The sequence below is a fragment of the Trichosurus vulpecula genome, chromosome 3, assembly GCF_011100635.1.
Source record: "Trichosurus vulpecula isolate mTriVul1 chromosome 3, mTriVul1.pri, whole genome shotgun sequence".
Lineage (NCBI taxonomy): Eukaryota > Metazoa > Chordata > Mammalia > Diprotodontia > Phalangeridae > Trichosurus > Trichosurus vulpecula.
This window is the reverse complement of record NC_050575.1, coordinates 35537143-35558696: the sequence shown is the minus strand read 5'-3', so window position 1 is coordinate 35558696 and position 21554 is coordinate 35537143. Positions and strand designations below refer to the sequence as shown.

The 21554-nt window shown below is 38.6% G+C and overlaps 1 protein-coding gene across 7 annotated transcripts; it reads right to left on the bottom strand.

Annotated features, from left to right (window-relative positions):
- Positions 1–445: 445 nt before the first annotated feature.
- On the bottom strand, positions 446–18695 carry MAPK1IP1L (mitogen-activated protein kinase 1 interacting protein 1 like). Of its 7 annotated transcripts, none has more exons than XM_036749129.1 (6): positions 18494–18695; positions 7167–7188; positions 6450–6819; positions 6115–6326; positions 4930–4978; positions 446–4832 (listed from the first exon to the last, which is right to left on the bottom strand). In XM_036749129.1, the coding sequence occupies exons 2-5, from the start codon at positions 7182–7184 to the stop codon at positions 4967–4969; spliced, it is 612 nt and encodes a 203-aa protein (XP_036605024.1). In that variant the 5' UTR covers positions 7185–7188; positions 18494–18695; the 3' UTR covers positions 446–4832; positions 4930–4966. The 7 variants fall into 7 exon arrangements, with proteins under 7 accessions (XP_036605024.1, XP_036605025.1, XP_036605022.1 ...); XM_036749130.1 differs by having other exon boundaries at positions 4920–4978; positions 18494–18683; XM_036749127.1 differs by having other exon boundaries at positions 4920–4978; positions 6115–6819; positions 18494–18663.
- Positions 18696–21554: the final 2859 nt, after the last annotated feature.

Here is a 21554-nt window from a genome sequence, read left to right as displayed (position 1 = left end):
TGGCAGCATCATTGTGGATATTAAATGACAATTCGTGCCACAATTTTGAAACTTGTTTTCTGCAATGCACTGCCATGATTGTTATCAACACAGTAATTGTGACACAAAATATAAGTTCCTACCTCTGATATTTTTATAAAGGTGAAATACAAAATAATCACCAAGCCAGCCTTTAAAAGGTAAATGCCAGATGTTTCCAAAGAGCAAGCAATTTACAGTCCAAGGAGGGGCAAAGGGAAGAATCAGAACTAGGCAGCCTTCTCCAACTGACTCTATCATATGAAAACCTTGGGTTGTTTTTTTTTTTTGGTAGCACCAGCTGATAGCTTTTGATCCCTAGTCCCTGAAAAGAAAAACCAAAGCCAGTAGGTTTGAAAGCAGTGTGGGTGACCCAAATAGTTCTGGAGAAAAGTAAAAGAAAAATGAAAAACAAAAAACTAAAAAATCATGAAAATACATTTTTTTAATTTTCAGGAATATACAAAAGCAAAACAAATCTATCTTTAAAAGTATGAAGTATCACATCTACAGCCTATTTCTAGTTATAATTACTTCTTACTTTAGAGCAACATTTGCCTTTGCTTATACACAATACAGCAGCAGGTGATAACATCTATCATTTCAAGCTGTGATTGCTTACAATTCAAATACAAACAAATATCTCAAATCACATCTCAGGCAGTTTAACCTAAAATGTATTGACAACTGAACAGTAAATTTGATGTAAAAAAAAAATACAAAAATCACAATACAAGAAAAATACAGATTTTATAGGGCATACACTCAGAACTTGTGTTTACATAATGACAAACTAGCATCTATTAATCAGTGTCATCCTTGTCATTAGCAACCAAGGGAATGATGAAGGGAAAGAAAATGTTATTACTTTCTTAGACCTTCAAGAACTTTAGAGTTGGAAGGGACCTCAAAAGTTAACTAGTCTAACCCCTACCTGAACAGGAATTCCCTCTCCAACCTCCCTGATAAGTAAGCATCCTGAGAAATGGTCATCTAAGCTCTACTTGAAGACTTCCAGTGATGGAGAACTCCCTACCCTGTAAGACAACCCATTCCACTTTTTGGACATTTTTAATTATTAGGAGATTTTCCCTTACATTAACATTAACTTTAATCAGAAGTTTTAATTTCACGTTCTACTTTCAAGGTGACTACAGCATCAAATATTCTATTAGCAATCTTATGTTTGGTTGAAATTATACAGATGTTTGTCTTCAGTAACAAATATTTCCTTAAGATAAAATAATCTAGTTATAATTATTTGTATGCTGTTCCTTGAAACTAAACCATAGTAGAGTATATTATTTGAATAGATAAGTCATGCAAATATACTCACCTGATTTTAGGTTGAAGCTTTATTTAAAATAGCTTTAGTTCTTCAGTGATTAATTACTAGAGTGTTTACTTTTAAACTGTGAAATTAAATCTAATTCTATTTATTCAGGGTGAAGAAAGGAAATGTTAGCATGGATTATCATGAAGCATAGGGAACTGATAGTTATGCAAGTTAAAAGCACCGTAGTACTGAATGTTTTAAATTTAAGCCAGGAGTTACTATATTCATTTGCATATTTTTCCAATTGAATATTTTAATGGCAAGGTAAAATGACAGGCAAAAAAAATCGTATTTCAAAAAACCAGATCCAAAAAGACTGGAAATAATAGCAAAATTTCACACCTACTTTTATCTTGTCTGTTCTCTAATAAAGATAGCTAATTCCAATATCTATTATGAATTCCCAATAATCAACAAATGATTTCACTAAATATGACAGGGTGGCTGAAAACACTCCCTTCACAAATATTAAAGGATGCCTAAGAACTGTCCTTTCCAAACACACTTTAATATACTATAATCCCTTTTAGAGTTGAGGTCCATAAAGAGAGGCCTAAAGAGACATGCAGTAACAAATTATTTTAACTTCAAAAAAATCATTTCCTATAATTTTATATCTTTTGGGGGTTATCATCTGATCATTTACAAACTCAATGATTGTACATTTGTTCCCAAATTCAGAATTCCATTTCAGGCATCACACTTAACATTGGAATGACCCAGTATTCATACTTTTTAAAAACTGTTTGAGACCAAATGCCAATCCAATCCAATTTCCCAAGCTCTAAACAGCTTCTCTTGATACTCAGTTTAATATGCCCTATTTATATCCCAACTTACTGCCTAAAAAGTAATTGTTCTGAAGACTCATTTTTCCAATTTCCTTCCTCTTCTAAAATCTCCCTTATTCCTTAATTCCATTCTTTCCCTAAAAATGTTTGTTGGCCTCTGTTTTCCCCTGTTCAAGTTCTGAGCTTTCATTTTGGAAAATACTTTCAGAGAAAGTGCATCAACATGTTTATGGACATTCCTCATAGCCAGGAAAACTTACTGCAAAGCAAATCCCACCCTCTCTATGGATTTGCATGATAAAAGAGCTCTATTCTCACATACAAAAAGCACAGGCCAAGTTGAAAAATACTGGTGAGGAAGGGTAGCTGTCATCATGCTGAGCATTATGATAGTTAGTGTAAAATGGAGTTGGGAGTCTTAGCTACCGATTAAAGTTTCAAGCTAATAAAACCTGGATGCACCAAAAATTTGTTCCATATTTGGGTATCTTCTCATTCTACACTAGTAGATACCCAAACTTTCTTCACTTCTTCCTTCAACTGGGTTTTTACATACTTACCTAATAGGCCAATAGCTAATCTAAGGAATAGATGTATGTGTGCAGAAATATGTAAAAGTGACAAACCCGAAGGATTTTTAGCGGTAGCCAGCCTTAAGACAAAATGAGGAAGGCAAACCATCTTTGAGGTCCTCCCACTTCACTTAGCCCCTTTCCTCATTCCGCTATATCCCATCTTACCTAGTTCTACCCTCCACTACAAGGTCCCTTATCATCTTCTTGCTTAAACTGTTATAAGCTAATACTTTAGTTGTTAGTTAAGCAGAGACTCCCTACAGAGGTACTGGCATTTTGATAAAGAATTCCAATAAACTTAAGGATGGAAGGGAGTAAGCTATCTCCTATTCCTTCTTTACCTAGAACACTAGAGATAGGTTAGATTCTCTAACTGCTACTGCCAGAAAGCTCCCCAAATGCTCCTATCACTTTGGATTGCAAAGGTGGGAAAAAAATAATTAACACATTTTAGAAGAGCTACTGGCCCTAACCTACATGATGCACGTAAAGTTCTATGCTTCGTGTTATATTAAAAAAATTACTTTCCTACTTCATTCTTATTTAAAACGTTTGTAATTCTTTTATAGTTTATTTAAAATAAGGGATCACTGAAAGCTACTCTTAAAAGGTATTAATCTACTTTATTTCAAAGAGGTAGTTATAATGTTAAATTGGCAGCATTTGGCATTCTTAAAATTTTAAGAGTAATTTAAGTATTTAAATTTTAAAAGGTATCAGTGCCCCAAGCATGCATGTCTTTTTCCAATAATTATTCAATAGCTCTCAACACTTTTCATTACTAAATGATGAACATTAAGTTTTTAAAATGGCCTGACAAGTACACTTACTGAAGTCCACTTTCAACTGGCAAACAAGTTTAGTCCAAATTTGGCAATGAAGTTGAGATGAAGCAGCAGCCTGCAGTTTTTCCCACACAGAATAAGTGTTTGTTGAAGCCAAATGGGAACGTTACTTCCATGTCTCATATACTCTACACACACACGTATGTCTGATATCAGTATTTGGAGACCATTCTCTTAAGGGAAGGCACTCAATTCTTTTGCCTAAAGTATTTTATAAAGAGAACAAAACACCTGGCAGGAAATAACTGATATGTGTTTGAGACTTTGGGAGAAGAATTGATATGTCTTCAATACATAAGGTTCTATAAATATGATAAATTAGCTATACATTATTGGGGAAGATGTTAAGAATGTCACCAGTTCTCCAGATCAAGGAAAGTACAAAGGAAGTTCCATTTTGGAACTAAAGGAATCCCCAGGGACCATCAAAGTTCTGTAGGAATGAGAAAACCTGCTATGGCAAATCAATTTCCAGGGCTCTTCTTTGGAGTACAAAGTAGGGGAGATAAAGGACCCCTTTTCTTGAGCTCTTCATCCTCAATAATGTGTACAACTCATCACACAATCAAGAGTCACCACAGAAGCTATGTCACTGGATATGTTGGCATGAATAAACAAAGATTTCTGGCAGGGTCCATAGATGACTAATTTCAAAATCACAACTCAAATTACTAAAAACAAAACTACAATAACTCAGAATGATAGCTGGTAGAAAGCAAGAATATTTAATATTCAGTGTTCAAGGATATGCACACTAGCAAATACACTCTCAAGACTTGATAAACACTACTTCATAACTCATATTTTTAAACATTTACTCCAGAATTATAACCCAGGAGCACAAAGTTTATTTACTCTGTAGACAATACTGTTCAAAATGCTCAGAGGCATTTATTTGGTCTTTTTTTTTTTAAACATATGGCAAAATGATTTGTCAGAAATATGTTTATTCAGGGAAACAAAGATATCAAAGAAAATATTTGAAATAATTTCCAACAAGTTATAGGTAATTAGTATCCACATCAACATAGACTTAGGTGTGTGGTTTCATAATTTTAAAAAAACGAAATATTCCACAAATTCTACCAAGAGTTAGTGAACATACTTAATTATTTTGATTCCCCTTAGTACAACAAATGGAAAAAACATACGAATAATTTTAAAGTTTATGATATTATCTCTAATTATTCCAAGTGTATATCCAGGTCCAAGAGCCAAGTCTTCTTTGAGCTGTCTGAGACCCTTTCTGTGAAATGTCCCAAGAGCACTGAAACCAGAATTTTTAATGTATATATATGTGTGTATGTGTATATATATACACACACATATATACCGTATACACAAACATACATACATACACATACTCTGGAAAGTAGAGTCGTCTCATTGTCCATCAAAAACTCAATGGTAAGACTGCAAGGAAAAAAAGGGGGAGGTGTCAAATTCTAAATTTTGTTCAAGTGTCATCAATACTGCCACTTTTGGTGGCTTAAAAAAGGTACGGTAATGGACTTATTCTATATATTGACAATTAACAACCGGAATCCTATACCAATATTAATCAGAAAAATCCAATGACTAGGATTTTCCTTCCTTGTGTGGGAGAGTAAATGGTGGTGGAGTGTTGTGTGTGGGGGCCATTTCCTAAAGACAAAATTCTCTAGTGAGAAAAACACTACTGTGTGTGCATATAAAACATTCCTTGTATGAAGTCCATGCCAAGGCAGCATGGCGGGTATGGTGACCAGGACTGTCACCTGTAAGTTATGAAGATATGGGCTCTACATCTGACAGAAACAGCTACATGACAGAGGCTAAATCACTTAACTTCTCAGTGACAACACATAAGTAACTGAGGATAGTATAACTAACTAAAATCCAATCTCCTACAGCAATCAACAACCCTCTTAATTCTAGTGTCTTCCCTCTTTTCGTTATTCCCTGTCTATCCTGTATATAGCTAATACATATTTGGAGGTTGTCTCCCCATCAACTGTGAACTCACTGAGGGCAAGTACTGTCTTTTGTCTCTTTTTATACACCCCTCAGCCCTTAGAATAGTGCCTGGAGCTTAATAAATGTTTATTGACTGACAGATGAAATCATTGATACAGGCCATCTCTATCTTCTTTCTGCTTCCAATGAAGTCCATGAAACACAAAAGTTAAAATATAGAAACCCGGCTATTTTGGCCTTGCTGCCAATTAAATGCTTTTAATAGAAGTATTTTGATGTTTTTTAGTTCATTTTCCTTTTAATTAAACTGTTAACAGAGAAAAGTAGCACTTGCCCCGAGAGTTGGAAACTCCTCACTAGGTACTTTATACCTGGAATCCTCCCCTCTCTAGTTCTGTAGTGGAGGGGCAACAATACAGTATAGAGCTCCAATCATCACATTCTCCCTCCTGCCTCTCCTCTCCTAACCTGTCCCACAAATAAATCTAGGATTTTTAAATACTGCCTGTCCTAAGTTCCACCAATGGCTGAAGAGAAAGTAATCTTCAACTACTTTCTTGTAACTATCACGAAATATTAAGTTAAATACTCACATGGTGACCACCAGGCATTGGTGGAGCACCAGTAGGTCCAGAAGGCACTTGAAAAGGATTATTAGGAGTAAGATAGAGTCCTGGCGCAGGATATGATCCCATAGGTGCCGGGAATGGAGCTGGCGCAGGTGGTCCCCATGCTCCAGGTGGGACAGCTCCCCATGGAATAGGTGGTGCTGTCGTCGGTGCTTGAGGAGGAGTAGGATACGGCCCTGCAGATGGATATGGCATATTAGGTGTAGGGTACTGCCCTCCCATTCCTGGTGTCCATGGACCAGAAGACATGGATCCCCAAGGCCCTAGGGGTCCAGCTGTAGCTGGATCTGTGGGCGTACCATATGGTCTTGGAAGCTCTGGAAAAGGCATATTTGGTGTAGGATATGGCCCTGTAGGGCCAGGACCTGGCACAGATGGAGTTGGATAAGGACCACCAGGTGGAGGACAAGATGGTCCAGAGGGAGGAAAGGGTGCTGGCGGTCCAGGGGGTGGTCCAGCAGGCACTGAAGGATATATTCCTGTGGGTGTAGGTCCAAAAGGCACACTGGAGGGTGATGCACTTGGTGGAAGTCCAGATGGCACAGAAGGTGGAGCACTTGGGTTATTCCAAGGATTGGAACCTGGCCAAGCCTGTGGTGGCTGACCAGGTTTTGTACCGCTCACAGTAGAATTTTTTGCAGGCGAATGTTCTGGTAGAGCATCTGCCAACTAGAAAACAAAGCAAAGCTGTTTTTGCTATTTTTCTCAATAGATAAATGCAACGATGAAAAAATCCCATCAACTAAAAACCTGTATGTGGCATCTTCTAAAGCTGTAAGGTATTTAAATTAGCAGAATTGTTTAAAAACACCACCACCACCATCACATTAAAAATCTTAAAACAGTAGGTACTTTTTCAACTAAAAAGTTCCCAGAGAAATCTTTTAGTTCTTTTTAACTTATTATAAGACCAAAGAATAATAAAACTAGATGGCTCCAAAGTTATGATTATGTGCATTTTTAAAGGAAACTCAAACTCATAAAAAATGTTATAAAAGATAAATAGAAAAACTTACTGAAAATTCATCAGACATTTTCCTGAAAAACAAAAGAAAAATATTTCAGGGACAATTCTTAGATAAGGAGTAGGATTTTTATCAGAGGTCAGTTTTGCTTTATAAATATGATTTCCTCATTCTAAGAACTATGTTTTTAAAATTTCAAGATGAGGTATTAAAGAATATGAAAATGCCATTTTAAATTTTGTTATCATTTGTATCTTTACTACTTCAAAACACCAAAGATGGTCTCTCCTTTGCAAGGTCTTACAAAGGAGACCGTCTTCAGTGTTGAGGAGATTGATCTAAATGCCTTAGAAGTTTCCTTCAAATTCAAAATGATCTTGTGATATCTGATATTTACCTAAGCATACTTATCCAGTCACCCAAATTTTAAGGCATTTTTTACATTAAGACAATTGAATAAAAACCAATTTACAACAAATAGACACCTCTAGTAAAGATAAGAAACTGAACAGGAGCTTCAGAACCATCTAGATCCCGTTTAAATACTACAGAAAAGATTTTATTAAGAGCACTAAACCAAATAATGATCAAGAAATCTAAAGAAAAACTACATTATTTGTATATCCATCCAGCCTATATTTGCATCAGGGTTAAGCCAGAAGAGGAGGAGAAAAAGGAATAAGCATTTATCAAGTGCCTGCTCTATGACAAGTGCTTTAGAAATATCTCTATTCACAACAACCCTGTGAGGAAGAAGCTTTAAGGAAGGGGTCCAGATAGAAAAGCTGGGGTGAGAGCAGTGATAGCTGGACAGCCTAGCCTATAGCACTTGAGTATCAGGAAGCCAGAAGAATGGAGTACTCTAATGAGAAAGCCCCAAGCCAGTCAGTTACTCTGATGTGGGGGGATAGGAGCATTAGGAGAGCTGAGGCAAGTAGAAGATGCAGAGTAGCTGCAATGTCCTAGGGACTCACAAAGTTTCAAAGAAGCTAACCTGAGCCTTGGAGAATCTGGAAGATACAAACAGGCAAGAAAATTGCCAATACTCTTTGAGCCCCAAATCTAGTGGAATTACAAGAAGTCAGTGGCAGTAACTCAGGTAACACAGATCAAGAACAAATTGGGCCCCCAAATCCTATTCAAAGGTTCAGGAGCATATGGCGTCTACCCCTGACACAAAGCCCCAACTCAGAAAGGATGGAAACATAAGTAAATAAAAGATACAAAGAATGGAAGAAATGAAATGAGACTTAAGGAGAAAAAAGAATTATCATAAACTAAATAACAGTTCTAGCGTTAAGAATGGAAAGGATAATAAACCACTTAATACAGCAGAGGAAAACTTTACCAAGATAACAGACTCCCTAAAAATTAGAGTGTGCCAAAGAGAAATCAACAACTCCACAGACAACCAGAAATACCAGAACAAAATTAAGAGACCAGGAAAAAAAAAACAAAAGCTTTTTTTGAAACAGGAAACATGTCAAGGAGAGAGAATTTAAAAATCATTGGCAGGGAATGGTCTGGCAACCCAAGGCATTCCTACCAGGCCTCTACAGCAGGTACCAGCTACTCACCCCACCGTATACAGACACTGTTGCTTTTGCCACTGCTGAGGTCAGCCCTAAGCTGCCTTATATTTGTCCCAGGGGTGAATCAGGCTTTTATTGAAGAGATGACTCTAGATTTTTAGACAATGGGAAGGATGATGGCACTTCAACAGATGCAAAGCTCTGAGACCATTTAGACTACATAATATTTCCCCCAGACTTTAGACCATTTCTAAGTAGCAATTCACTTGACTAAGACAGTAGTGACAGACAACTAGGTCATTAAACCCATACTGATATCTTGGTACCAGGCCAACTGCCAAGACTGCTAATGATTAAGGGATACAGATCTTGGAGGAACTCTTAACATGATAGGTCCACTATAACTGAAAGACACATACAACATATCTTTGCAGGGCAATTCCGGGAACCATACACTTGACTGAGATGCTACACTCCAACCAGGGAAGTGATGCCATCATCACATAGCTCTTAGACCACTGGAAAACTCTGAGCTTTTCCCAAACGATCTCCTCCAACAGTAAAAGTAACTCAGAAACAAGTTAATACAGGCTTTGAGTATCCAGTTTGCAAAAGAAATTAAACCAAGAAAATCTACCTTACAACCAATTTCTTCATTGCAGCTGTACTGCGCCATGGTTGCAACTGCATGACCCTATGTCCTGCTTGCAGGAAGAGCCTAAGTGGTGAAGGAAGGGCTTAAGCTTAAGACTTCACTTGGAAAACACCACCAAAGGCCCTTCTGCAAACACCTTTAGTAGTGATAGTCAACCACAAAGCAGCAGACTTTCAGAATTTTAAGAGTGTTGCTTGACTGGGGCTGCGGTAGTCTTACTTGCATAAAAATAGTAAATGGTTATAAGAACCTCACCAGAAATTCCAAAGCATAATGTTAATGCAATGAGTGCTGTTCATCCCCAAATTTAAAGTTACCACCTACCTATGCGATTGTATCTATGTCTGAATATTTTATTCCTCAATTCTGATTGAGTACTTGATTTTTATACTTTTTAAATCAGTTCTTTAAAGGTTTAGTTAAGGTTCACTCTGCCTTGTACTGGATGCTGCAATGTTCTCTCCCAAGCCTGTCTCCTCCATCAACGTATTTTAAAGTAAATGCAGTGGAAACAGAATCTGCAGACTTTTCTGGCATAAATTGTTTATCTTGGATGAAACTGACTCCTCCTCACCAGATAAGATGCCAGAGTTTTTGATTTTGCTTTGACTTGTGCCTCCAAAAACAAAGAACTGTTAAAATGGGAAAAAGAAAGTGAAAGTGACTTAGAAGTCTTTCTTGTGTTATATTCCTTTTCAGTAGAAGAGGGGCAGGCAAATGAGAAAAAAATCTGAGCATGTTCCTGTGATAAGTTTCATTTCTAAGATAACATATAGGACGCCTGATTCAAATCTATATGAAGGAGAGCTATCCATTCCCTGGATGAACTTATTTTATGGAGTTATTTACTGATTCCTGTTTGGTCCAGTCTAATTTTAAGGGAGTCATTACTTGGGTAAGGTTTAGCCTCGAGGCCACAGGTTCCCCACCCCTGGCATGTCCTGTATTAATAAGTCTTTCTCATTATTTCCTCTAGAAATCTCACTTAGTTTTCAGATTTTTTATTAGTTTTAGATGTAAATTTTTAAAATCTCATTTCTTTTTCTAGGATTTTGATAAGTGGTCAAAGATTACATGAACAAGCAGCTTTCTAAGGAAAAACTAAAGCTATCAATACCCATGCTAAAAAAATTGCTCCAAATGACTATTCAAAGAAATGCAAATTAAACAATGCTGAGGTTCCACCTTACACCCAAGAGATCTGCAAAGATGACCGAAAAAAAGTTGGGGAACTTTGGGAAAAAAACAAATACTAAAATTCACTGCTGGTGGAACTGTGAACTGGGTTCAATAATTCTGGAAAGTAACAAAAGTTACTAAATAGTGCATACCCTCTGACCCAGCAATATCACTACTTGGTCTATACTCTAAAAAAATAAATAAATAAATAAAAATAAAATCAAAGAAAAGGACTCGTGTACAAAAATGTAAGTTTTTTGTGTTGGCAAAGAACTGGAAACTAAAGCAGTCTCCATCAATTGGGGAGTAAACAAATTATAATGTATCGATGTAATAAATACAAATGTTCTTTAAGAAATGATGAAGGGAATGAATTTATAGAAACCTGAGAAGACTTGCACGAACTGATGCAAAGTGAGAAGAACCAGGAAAGCAATTTATACAATACCAACATTAGTGTAAAGCCAAACAAGAACTCTATCAGTGCAACAAATGACCAACCATGCTTCCAGGGGACTCATGATACCCACCTCCAAATGGAGGTGGCGGACGCAGGATACAAATGGAGATGCAATAACACAGGAAAAAAGAAGCACAAAGACAGGCAAAGAAAACTAAAGTGTTCCTAGTTGCTGATAACATGAATCGTTTATTTAGAAAATCGTAGGGAATAGCAAGTAAACTGAGACAATTACTAGTTTTAGTAATATGGTAGCAAGTTACAAAATAAAACTACAAAAAAATATCATTTCTACATAGCAGTAATGAAATCCACGAGGGAATAGAAAGGGAATTCCCATTCAAAAATAACAGAAGTCATAAATACCAAAATTAATCTGCCAAAACATATTCATTGTCCGTACAGATACAATCCTGGTCAAAAGACAGGAAGAAAAAGTTTTCAAAGGAAGAAATGAAGGATGTCAACAACCATATAAAAGAATGGACGACAGAAAAGCGTAACATAGCCAACAACAATCTAAGGAATTCCATATGAAACATTCAAGGAAATAAAAAGATCATATGCTTGCCTTAATCCAACTATTTTTGGCAACCAAGTTTACTCTAGAAAATCTGATAGAAATTGAGGAGAAAATCTCATCCTTAAACTTCACCCCTGTGCAAAGGTCATTTAAATCAAGGGTCATTTTTAGGAACCAAGACTTTTGGGAAAAGACATAAATTTTGTCAGTCCCCCCCCCCCCAGTCAGAAAAAGCCAAACTCCAAAACACGGAGCACATCTGTGACTTCACTCTAGGCCTTAAAGTCCAAATACTAAAAGAAAAAAGTTATCCTTAACAGTTTTATTTGAATATGATAGTAATATTTATTCGAGTGTGATAGTAATAAAGTATATGAAAGCATATTAAAAACATTTGATGCTGAGTAAAGAAACTTTTTAGAGTAAAGTCACCACAAGCTTTCTCAGTATGTCTAAGAGATTCTCAGACTAGTTCTCATTCTGATCAACTTGGAAAAGGTAAAAGAATTCACTGAGGGGATTCCATACTTTTTTCACTTTGAGCTTTAAAAAGAAACATTGTTGGGGGCAGCTAGGTGGTGCAGTGAGTAGACTTGACACTTACTAGCTGTGTGACCTTGGGCAAGTCACTTAACCCTGATTGCCCTGCCCCCCCCAAGAGAAACATTGTCTTTGACTAGAAAGAAAAAAAAAAGGGAGTATTAAGATCAACTGGCATGCCAACAGTTAAATCCACATGCTGGTTAAATACAATTTTATGCATATTGATATCACAGGGGCCTTCTGATACCTACCTGTTTAAAAAGCATGTTGTGCAATCACTAGCAAAAAAGTCACTTCCAAAAGCACTTCAGAATGGAAAATAGTAAACATTTACACTTAACTAAAATGTCAACTTTCCACGCAACCTAAGCTTCCTGGATATTGGAAAAATTGCTCTCTCTTCTAAAGATGGTCATCATTATGCTACTATCAATATCGTAAAATTTAGGAAAATATGGATTTCTCCAGTTAGAATGCCAACACAAATCAAGCTAGATGAATATTTGGATAACGATATTTTTGAAACAGATTAATCATTAATTGACAAGCACCCACAGTAGAAAGGCAGCATACTAGGTGTTTGATAATATTTTAAGCATGTTGCTCTTTGTTGATCTCCTCCCTTAATTTAAAAAACTATTTTTATGGATACCTTTGCTTTTAAATCACTTACATCCCTTTATCTCTTCCCTCCCCAGGAATCCATCCTTTATAACCAATAATTTTTTTTCAAAGAGAAAGTCAGGAAAACAATTAACATGTTGAAAAAAATCTGACATTGTACCCCACTTTGGGAAGGTAGGGTAGAGACGTGTGCTGTTAAAAAATTTTTTTTTTTAATTCTAACATTTTTATATGTAGCATAGAGACTGTTTTTCTTCTTCTGAAATGTATACTGACACACGAATGGTACTGACACATTCATGAATTGGCCCAATGATTTCTAGAAAATGATTTCAAATTACACAAGAAAGTCTTTTTAAAAAAACATTCTCTTTTATCCATTGACACCAGTAGGAACCATACCGGCCCCCCTTAAAAAAAGGAGAAAGCGAAAGGGAAAATAAAATCTCAAGTATGCAAAATATTTGTAAATAGTTTTTGTGTTGGGAAAATACTGGGAGGAAAGTGGGTGCTTCAATTCTGGGATGACTGAACAAACTGTGGTATATGAATGTCATGCATCATAAGAAATGATTAATATGAACAATTCTGAAAATCTTGGGGAGATATATCACAAAGCAGAATGAGAATAATTTGATGACCACAATAATGGAAAGGAAAAAAACTGAAAGATTTAATAATTCTGATCAAGAAGTAACCGATGGAAATAAGAGATAGGTAAACATGACTTCCTCCACTTGGCAATTGGTTGACCTTAATACATTATTGGTGGAGGGCCAGTGAATTAGCCATGAATTGGTCCGCTCAATCTAGAAAGCAATTGGGAAATACTGCCCCCAAAAAAGCTAAACTGTATCATATCCTTTGAGACCCGGCTATACCACTAGGTGCAAAGATATTTATAGCAGATCTTTTTGTGGTGTCAACAAACTGGAAGTTAAGGGGATGCTAATCAACTGCCAAATTATAAATTTACAAAATTATAAAGAGCAGCTGGGTGGTACAGTGGAAGAGTCAGGAAAACCTGAGTTCAAATCCAGTCTCAGACACTAGCTATGTGACCCTGGACAAGTCACTTAACCCCATTTGCTTCAGTTTCCTCATCTGTAAAATGAGCTGGAAAAGGAAGATACTCTAGTATCTCTACCAAGAAACCCCCCCAAAAGGGGTAATGAAGGGTAAGGCATGCCTGAGATGACCAAACAACAAATGATAGTATATGCCTAAAACCTAACTATGTCACAAGAAATGAGGAAAGAAGTGGGCTTTTAAAACAAACTGGTTCAGAGTTGAATGAACTGATATAGAATGAATGCCTAGAACCTGTAGAATAACCTCTACAATAACAATACTATAAAGAAAAACTACTTTAAAAAACCCTGATCCAATCACTATTCCAGAAGACCAGTGATGAAACATGCTATGCACCTCACAAGGAGGTGATACATTTCCATGTGTAGAATGAAAAATTTTTCAGATGTGGAAAACACAGAGGATTTGATTTGTTTTACTTGACTATGACTATTAACAAAGGGTTTCATGTGCAGTGGCAGTGATTTTTTTTTTAATCTTCAATATCTAAAAAGAAATAACTGCAATGAGACTAATTTAGAAAGATAATCCAAATTTCTTCTGAAACATACTATGTAACATTAAAAACTCCTTTTGCACTAAGATTAGAGATAACAATACAGTCGCCACTTCTTTTAATACTATAACAACATACCAACAAATATACTTATTTACTTGCGGGTGTTCCCCAGTGTCACCATAGCTTTGGTTTTCTTTTGTTTTGGGAGCCCTTTTTACAGACTCTGAAAGTTGAAAGCAATCTCAGAAGTCATCTATTCCAACCCATATTTGAAAAGATATTCCTTACTACATCATTAATCACTCCATCAACAAATATTTATGGGAAACAGCATCTATAATCCTACTGAAAGCCTACTTACGGCAAACACTGTGTTAGGCATGGGGCACACAAATACAAAAGTTGACAGTCCCTACTCTCAAAAACTTTTTCTTCTACTGGGCATTTCATCACCTATCCCCCTGCCTCCACAAAGGCCAATCAACAATCATTTGTTAAATGCTACGTACCAAGAGCCATACTAAACACTGGGACTAAAAAGAAAGGCAAAACTAGGTCCCTAACCTTAAGGAGCTTATATTGTAATAGAGGAGACAACATGTAAATATATAGGTACATACAAAGGTAAGAAGCCAGAGCAGTCCAGGCATGAAGGACAGCCAGTGCAAAGGCAAAAAAGAGATGGAAGATGGTACGTCACGTTCAAAGCCAACTCAATGGTAGAATATATGGAAGTCAACTGTGATAAGACTGGAAAAGCAGGAAGGGGCCAGAGCTTAATATGTCAAATAGAAGAGTTTATATTTGATCCTGGAGGGAACAGGGAGGCACTGGAATTCACTGAGCAAGGGTGTAACACGGTCAGACCTAGACTTCAGAAAAATCACTGTGGCCACTGAATTGAGGATGGACAGAATGGAGAGAAAGCTCTTTGAACAGTGCAGATGAGGTGATCAAGGGCCTATTCTCCATGCTGGGACTGTGTAATAATCTCTGGCCTTTTAGAATACTTAGCTTCATTTAAGTTCAGCTGAAGAAGCATGAAGCCTTTCCAAATCCTCTTTGTTTATAATTTCAAATTCCCTTGAACGTATCATAGCATGTACCTCTGTAAATTCATGTCCTTTTAGTAGACTATAAGCTCCTGGGAGGATATTTTGGGGGTGGGGTGGGGAGGAGGTGTTCTTAGAGAACCTAGATCTAAATCTCACTTCTGATACTTACCATGTGACCTTAGGCAAGCTGCTTAAACTCCTTGAGTCCTCAGTTTCCTCATTTGTAAAATGAAGGGGTTGGACTAGATGGCTTTTGGGCCACCTTCTAGCTCTAGATCTGTGATCCTAGCAGGCATTTAATGTAAGTCTGCTGAATTGGTTTTATTTAACTGAATTATTTCAGTATTTTTATTTGCTTTCTTAATATTTTAATTTCATACTTAATACATATTAAGCTGTGTTCTAATTCTATCTTCAACAGTACAGTTAATAATGTTAAAATGAGAGCTTAAGCTAAGATAGTCCTGAAGCAGGGTTTGTAATCTGAGGTTCATGAACTTTTAAAGATTTTTGATTACTCTATTAAAATGAAATTGGTTTCCTTTGTACTCCTATGTATTTTATGCATGTAAAGACAGTATTCTAAAAGGGGTCCACAGGCTTCATTAGACTGACAAAGAAGTCCATGACACAAAAATGGTTAAGAATTCCCTTCCAAGAAGAAAGGAATAGAGAGAATTACTTTCCTCAATCTAGAGAGGCTTTTCAGTACAAAGTGCTACTCTAAGATGCTAGTTCTGATCCTTCAGCAGCATCAAAACCTTTCACTTTAAAACAAAATTTGAGCTGAAACTTTATGACAGGATTTATAAAATGGCCTTAAAAATGTTACTAATGATATCAAAAAGCATAAGAAAAATAAAAAAAAAGATAGAAAAAAACCACTTTCAGATCCATTTTTATTCAAACTCTAACCAAGGTACAGAAACTATTAGTGAAACGGATGTGGTTGTTTGTTAACAGTGTTTTGTAATTAGGAACAGTATTGGATGGGGTAGTTCATCTCTGAAAGATGCTTTTACAATAATTTTCAGTAGCCTTCATCACATTTTCAATTAAACAACATGAACATTTTTTAATTCATGTTTTTCTTTAGTAAATACTTTTGTAATTTTTAAACAATTTTGTAAAAAGTGGCAATATAAGACATACTATCCTTTAGATTTCCAAATAGTAGACAACTGTTGTCATGCTTGCATTATTCTGTATTTGAGCCAATGAAGTTGGTGGATGCAGGTTTCATCTTCTGAGTTTTGGCTCTTAACACTTTCACTTTCCTATCTCTTTAGGCTTCCTAATTTTGCCCAAATATTCATAATGACCAGTGGTGCTAAAATCTATCCAATACAAATAGACACCAATTACTTTAGCAGTTAAGATACAGTTAAGCGACTTCCCAAGGCTCATATAGTTATTGAGTATCCGAGGCTGGATTTGAGTCAAATGTTACACCTAATACTGCTAGAAACTAATTTTTCAGTCCCTTCTAATTGCATGTACCCTGATACAGGCTGGAAGCATAAAGTTTTGTTTAATGTCACAACTTCTTTTAACCTCCCTCACAGCTTTTGTTCTTTGCAGAATCCCAGAGTTCTGTGGAATATAGCTCAAGAAATACTAGTTTAGACAATGTTAATTTAAGAAATAGAGCTTGACCTTTGACCCAGAGGTTGGTCAAAGATATAGTGATAAATAATAAAGAGATCCCATAAACACCAAAATATTTATGGCAGTACTTCTCAGCCTATCAAAGAACTGGGAACGAGGAGCCTCATCGATTAAGGAATGGTTAAATTATGCTACATGAATGTTACTGCCTTTTAAGAATATCATGAACATAGAGAAGCACAGAGAGGCATATGACCTGATGCTAAATGAAGCAGGCAGAACTAAGAAAATAATATATAAAACAACTGAAACAACTGAAGGAACAGCAAAGGAATGTGAATTGTGTTAAATTATATAATTACCAAGTTTGGCTACAAAGAGTAAATATGAAAATGCACCTATCTCCCCGGGGAAGGGGAGAGGTCTCCAAGATTGAGAAAAGTTATGGGTGTGGAACTGTATTAAGACTTGGTCGATGCGTTAAACAGTTTTGCTCATTCTTTCATTTTTATTCTTTGTTGTAAGGGATGACCCATGGGGGGGGGAGGAATATATTGTAAGTCGCAGAAAAATATCACGATAAAAATTAAATTAAATACCATCATTGGCACCCATCGGCCAAACAAACCGACAATCTCTTGTTTACCATGCATCAAGTCTTTGTACAGCTTCAATCCCTTTAAGAGATTAAAACTACACTAAGAGTTATGGTAAACCCTTATGGTATATCACTGACATTTTTATCTGTGCTGTCTAGGCAAAGTTATAAAAATCAATGATTAAACTGTTTGCGCAACTTTAATTGCTAACCCTTAAATTCGAGGGAGGATAATAAAGAATTGAAGGCTGTTTTTGCCTAGGCTTTAACAGTCTCACAAAATACTACCAGAAACTTCCCAGCTTACTTGTTGATGGCAGTGGGTTATTAATCATCTGAAGAGAACCTAAAGAAACTAGAAACAATTCGATGTTTTTTTAAAAACTGCTTCCCAGAATGACTCCTTTCCTCTTTATAACTGGCTAGAGAATCTGAGTGTGGGGTGCATCTGCGTATCAGGAAGGGGATGGATACAGGGATGAGCACGGTAGCCATGATATGGAAAGGACACCACTCATCAGTCACCCAACCCCCACTCCCAGCTAATGAACAAAAGGTACCTGAGAGTAAGGGCAAAGGGAGGAAGGAGCCGCAAGTCCGGTGGCGCGACCAGGCCCCTTACCCGATGGAGTCCTTAAAGGCGAGGGGGGAGGGGAAATTACCTGCTCAGGCCCTTCCGCCTAGACGCGCCTCTGACGTCACGAAGGCCAGAACGTCACCGCTCGTGACACTTCTCCCCCTCCCCCCAGGTTTCTCCCAGCCCCGCCCCCTTCTCCCCCCCCCCCACTCGCCCCACAATTAATTCTCTTCCCTCGCCCCACCTAGGCCGCGGGAACAGATCGGCCCCTTAGTCCAACCGAAGAACCGTCCCCCACGGCCAGGGGAAGAGAGAAGCGGCGGATGGAGTTCAACCACTGCGCGCCTCCCGCCTTCGAGTGCAGGCAGCCCCTTAGCCCGGCCAGAACCGCGTCCCCGCGCCCCACCCCCACCTAGCTCCGAGGCGGCCTCACCAGACAGGATCGGACCCCAGACCGAGCGGCCAGAAGTGACGACGGCTGGAAGGAGGCGCTGATGACGGAGGGGAAAAAAGAGAGGGCGAGAAAGCAGAGGAAGCAGAAACAGCGGCGGGCAGCGGCGGCAGCAGCGGCGGCGGCAGCAGCAGCAGCGGGAGCACACGACTCCTCCCCCTCGGCCGGAAGAGGAAGCGGCCCGCTCGGCGCCGGCGCTGGCCCCGCCCCCTCCGCTTCACTGACTCTATTCTCCCCCCCCCACCCCCACCACCTCCTCCAGGGGCCAGCGGGACGGGTTGGGAGCGAGGAGTCAGGGCAATGCGCGTGCGCCTGGCCTGGAGCCACCTGAGCTTTGGCGGGGCTGTGACGACTACTGGGCTCCTCTGAGGGGGTGGGGTTAGAAATTCCTGCCCAAATCGGGACAGATTGCAAATCCAGTTTGGGCTTTGCTGGAACCGGCTCCTACCGGCTTTTCCGAAAGCCATTGTTAAAATTTCAATATGTTGAAAATCAGGTCTGCAAATCAGGCCTTGATTATCTTGTTTTGTTGATCGTGTAGACTTAAGAAAGCTACAGAGAAAAATATTAACGCCGTATATTTGAAGTACGGTGCCCGGGGATTTTGTTTATTTGTTGGTTTTTTTGGACAGCTGGTGAAATATCAGCCCACCACTGAAGGATGTGCTTGAACGTCAAATCCATTTTAAACTGCCGTTTAAGGGCACGGTTAAGTCCTGGTACCCCTGAACAAAGAGCTTGAACAGCTTCCCCGCTACCCATAGTTAATTGCAAAGTGAACCTATTGATGATCCCCAGAAGCTGCATTCAGAACCAGCTGCCAGTGGAGGGGCGGGCGGGCGGCGGGGAGACCCCCTCCCCCCATTTAGGCGCGGGGAAGAACTGAGTTGAAATCCTGCCTCAGACACTAGCTAGTTCTGTGACTTAACCTCTGTGAGTTCCGGTTATCTGTAAAATGAAAAATGATAACATAACTTCAAATGAGGTAACTTTTGCAACGTGCTTTGGAAGGCTTAAAGTGCTGAATAGATGCTAATTTATTGTCTGTGTCCACATCCAGGACTCTTTCAGCTATAACACACTGCTCCTCTTTGAAGATGCACACGCCTAGTTTGGCAAATTGGGTGTCCACAAAAGAAACAGTAGTTAAGACTCTATTACCTCAACCTCCCTGAACTTCAATTTCCTCACCTATAAGGTGAGAAATTGTGCCCACATTTAAGATAGGTGTATGGAACCTTTCTCTGTATCCCAAAGAGATCATAAAAATGCGAAAAGGACCCACAGGTACAAAAATATTTGTAGCAGATCTTTTTGTGGTGATGATGAGGGCACAGTCTCTGGGAACCCCCTTGAATCTGGAATACAGTCTCTGGGAGCCCCCTTGAACTGTCCTTGAATCTTCCAACTGGATCTGGCCTTCCCCTAAGGCCACAAGCCTCACATTATCATTAGGCCCAAATCTCTACCTAGCCTCACCTTGCCCTCCTTGGACTTCCCCTCAAGACCCTCCCTAAACTGCTCCTCTAGTCACCCCTGACCACCCCTCAATCCTTCCTACAATCTTTGTGTATATAATCTCCATCTTGCCTCCATGAAGGTGCTCAGATTCAATCTAATTCAGTAGGTTGAATCTGGCCTGCTTGTGGAAACAGGCGTCACAAAGGGGGGGATTTCTTAAGACAGCCCATTGTGGTGAATCCCTAATAAACTTTGTCTTTTCCCTTGGCTGAGAAGGCTTGAGTCGAATTCTTTCGGCAGGACCCGGCATGTAGGTATTTTGGGGCTGCGGCGGTCACCCCTAGAAACATATGGTTCCCTACAATCATCATTTACAAAAACCTCTTCAGTGACAAAGAATTGGAAATTGAAGGGATGTCCATCAATTGGGGAATGGTTGAATAAGTTGTGGTATATGGATGTAATGGAATACTATTGTTCCGTAAGAAATGATGAGCATACAGGTTTCAGAAAAACCCGGAAAGACTTACGTGAGCTGATGTTGAGTGAAATGAGCAGAACGAGGAGAACATCGTACATAGCGTTTGATGGCATTTTGATAGGCTTAGCTCTTCTCAGCAATGCAAGGATCTAAGACAAGTGCAAAAGACTCATCATGGAAAATGCTATCTGATGAGGGTACAGTCTCTGGGAACCCGCTTGAACTCTCCTTGAGTCTTCCAACGGGATCTGGCCTTACCCCAAGGCCATAGGTCTTGCATTATCTTTGGGCCCAAGTCTCTGCCTAGCCTAGCCCTCTATCGTCCTGCTGTTTCCCACCTCATCAAAATATCTATACCCTAGCTCAGCCCTCTATTGTCTGTCATTTCCATATTGCCTTCAGCTATTTCCTACCCTGGAGTCTGACCTCATCCAGGTCCCGTCAAGCTCCTTCTTAGACTCCTCCTCAAGACCCTCCCTAAACCCCTCCTCTAGTCACCCCAGACCACCCCTCAATCCCTCCTACAATCTTTGTCTATATATCTCCATCTTGCCGCCATGAAGGTGCTCAGATTCAATCTAATTCAGTAGATTGAATCTGGCCCGCTTGTGAAAACAGGCATCACAAAGGGTGGGATTTCTTAAGACAACCCATTATGGCAACCCTTTAATAAACTTTGTCTTTGGCTGAGAAGGCTCGAGTAGAATTCTTTTGGTAGGACCCGCTTGTCGGTACTTTGGGGTGTCGAGCACCCCTCAACCCCAAACGTCTTCACTGTTTACATCCAGAGAAAGAAATTTGGAGTCTGAATTCAGATGGAAGCATACAATTTGCTCTCGTTTTGTTTTGTTTCTTCTTTCTCATGGTTCCTCCCATTAGTTCTAATTCTTCTTTACATCATGACTAATGTGAAAATATATTTAATATGAACATATAAATAGAACCTATATCAGATTGCATGCTGTCTTGGGGACAGGGGAGGAGAAAGGGGGAGGAAATTTAAAACTCAAAATCTTATGGAAGTGAACATTAAAAGCTTAAAATAAATAGAGATAGGTATTTGACTAGAAGTTTACCCATCTGCTATGCCTCAAATACCGA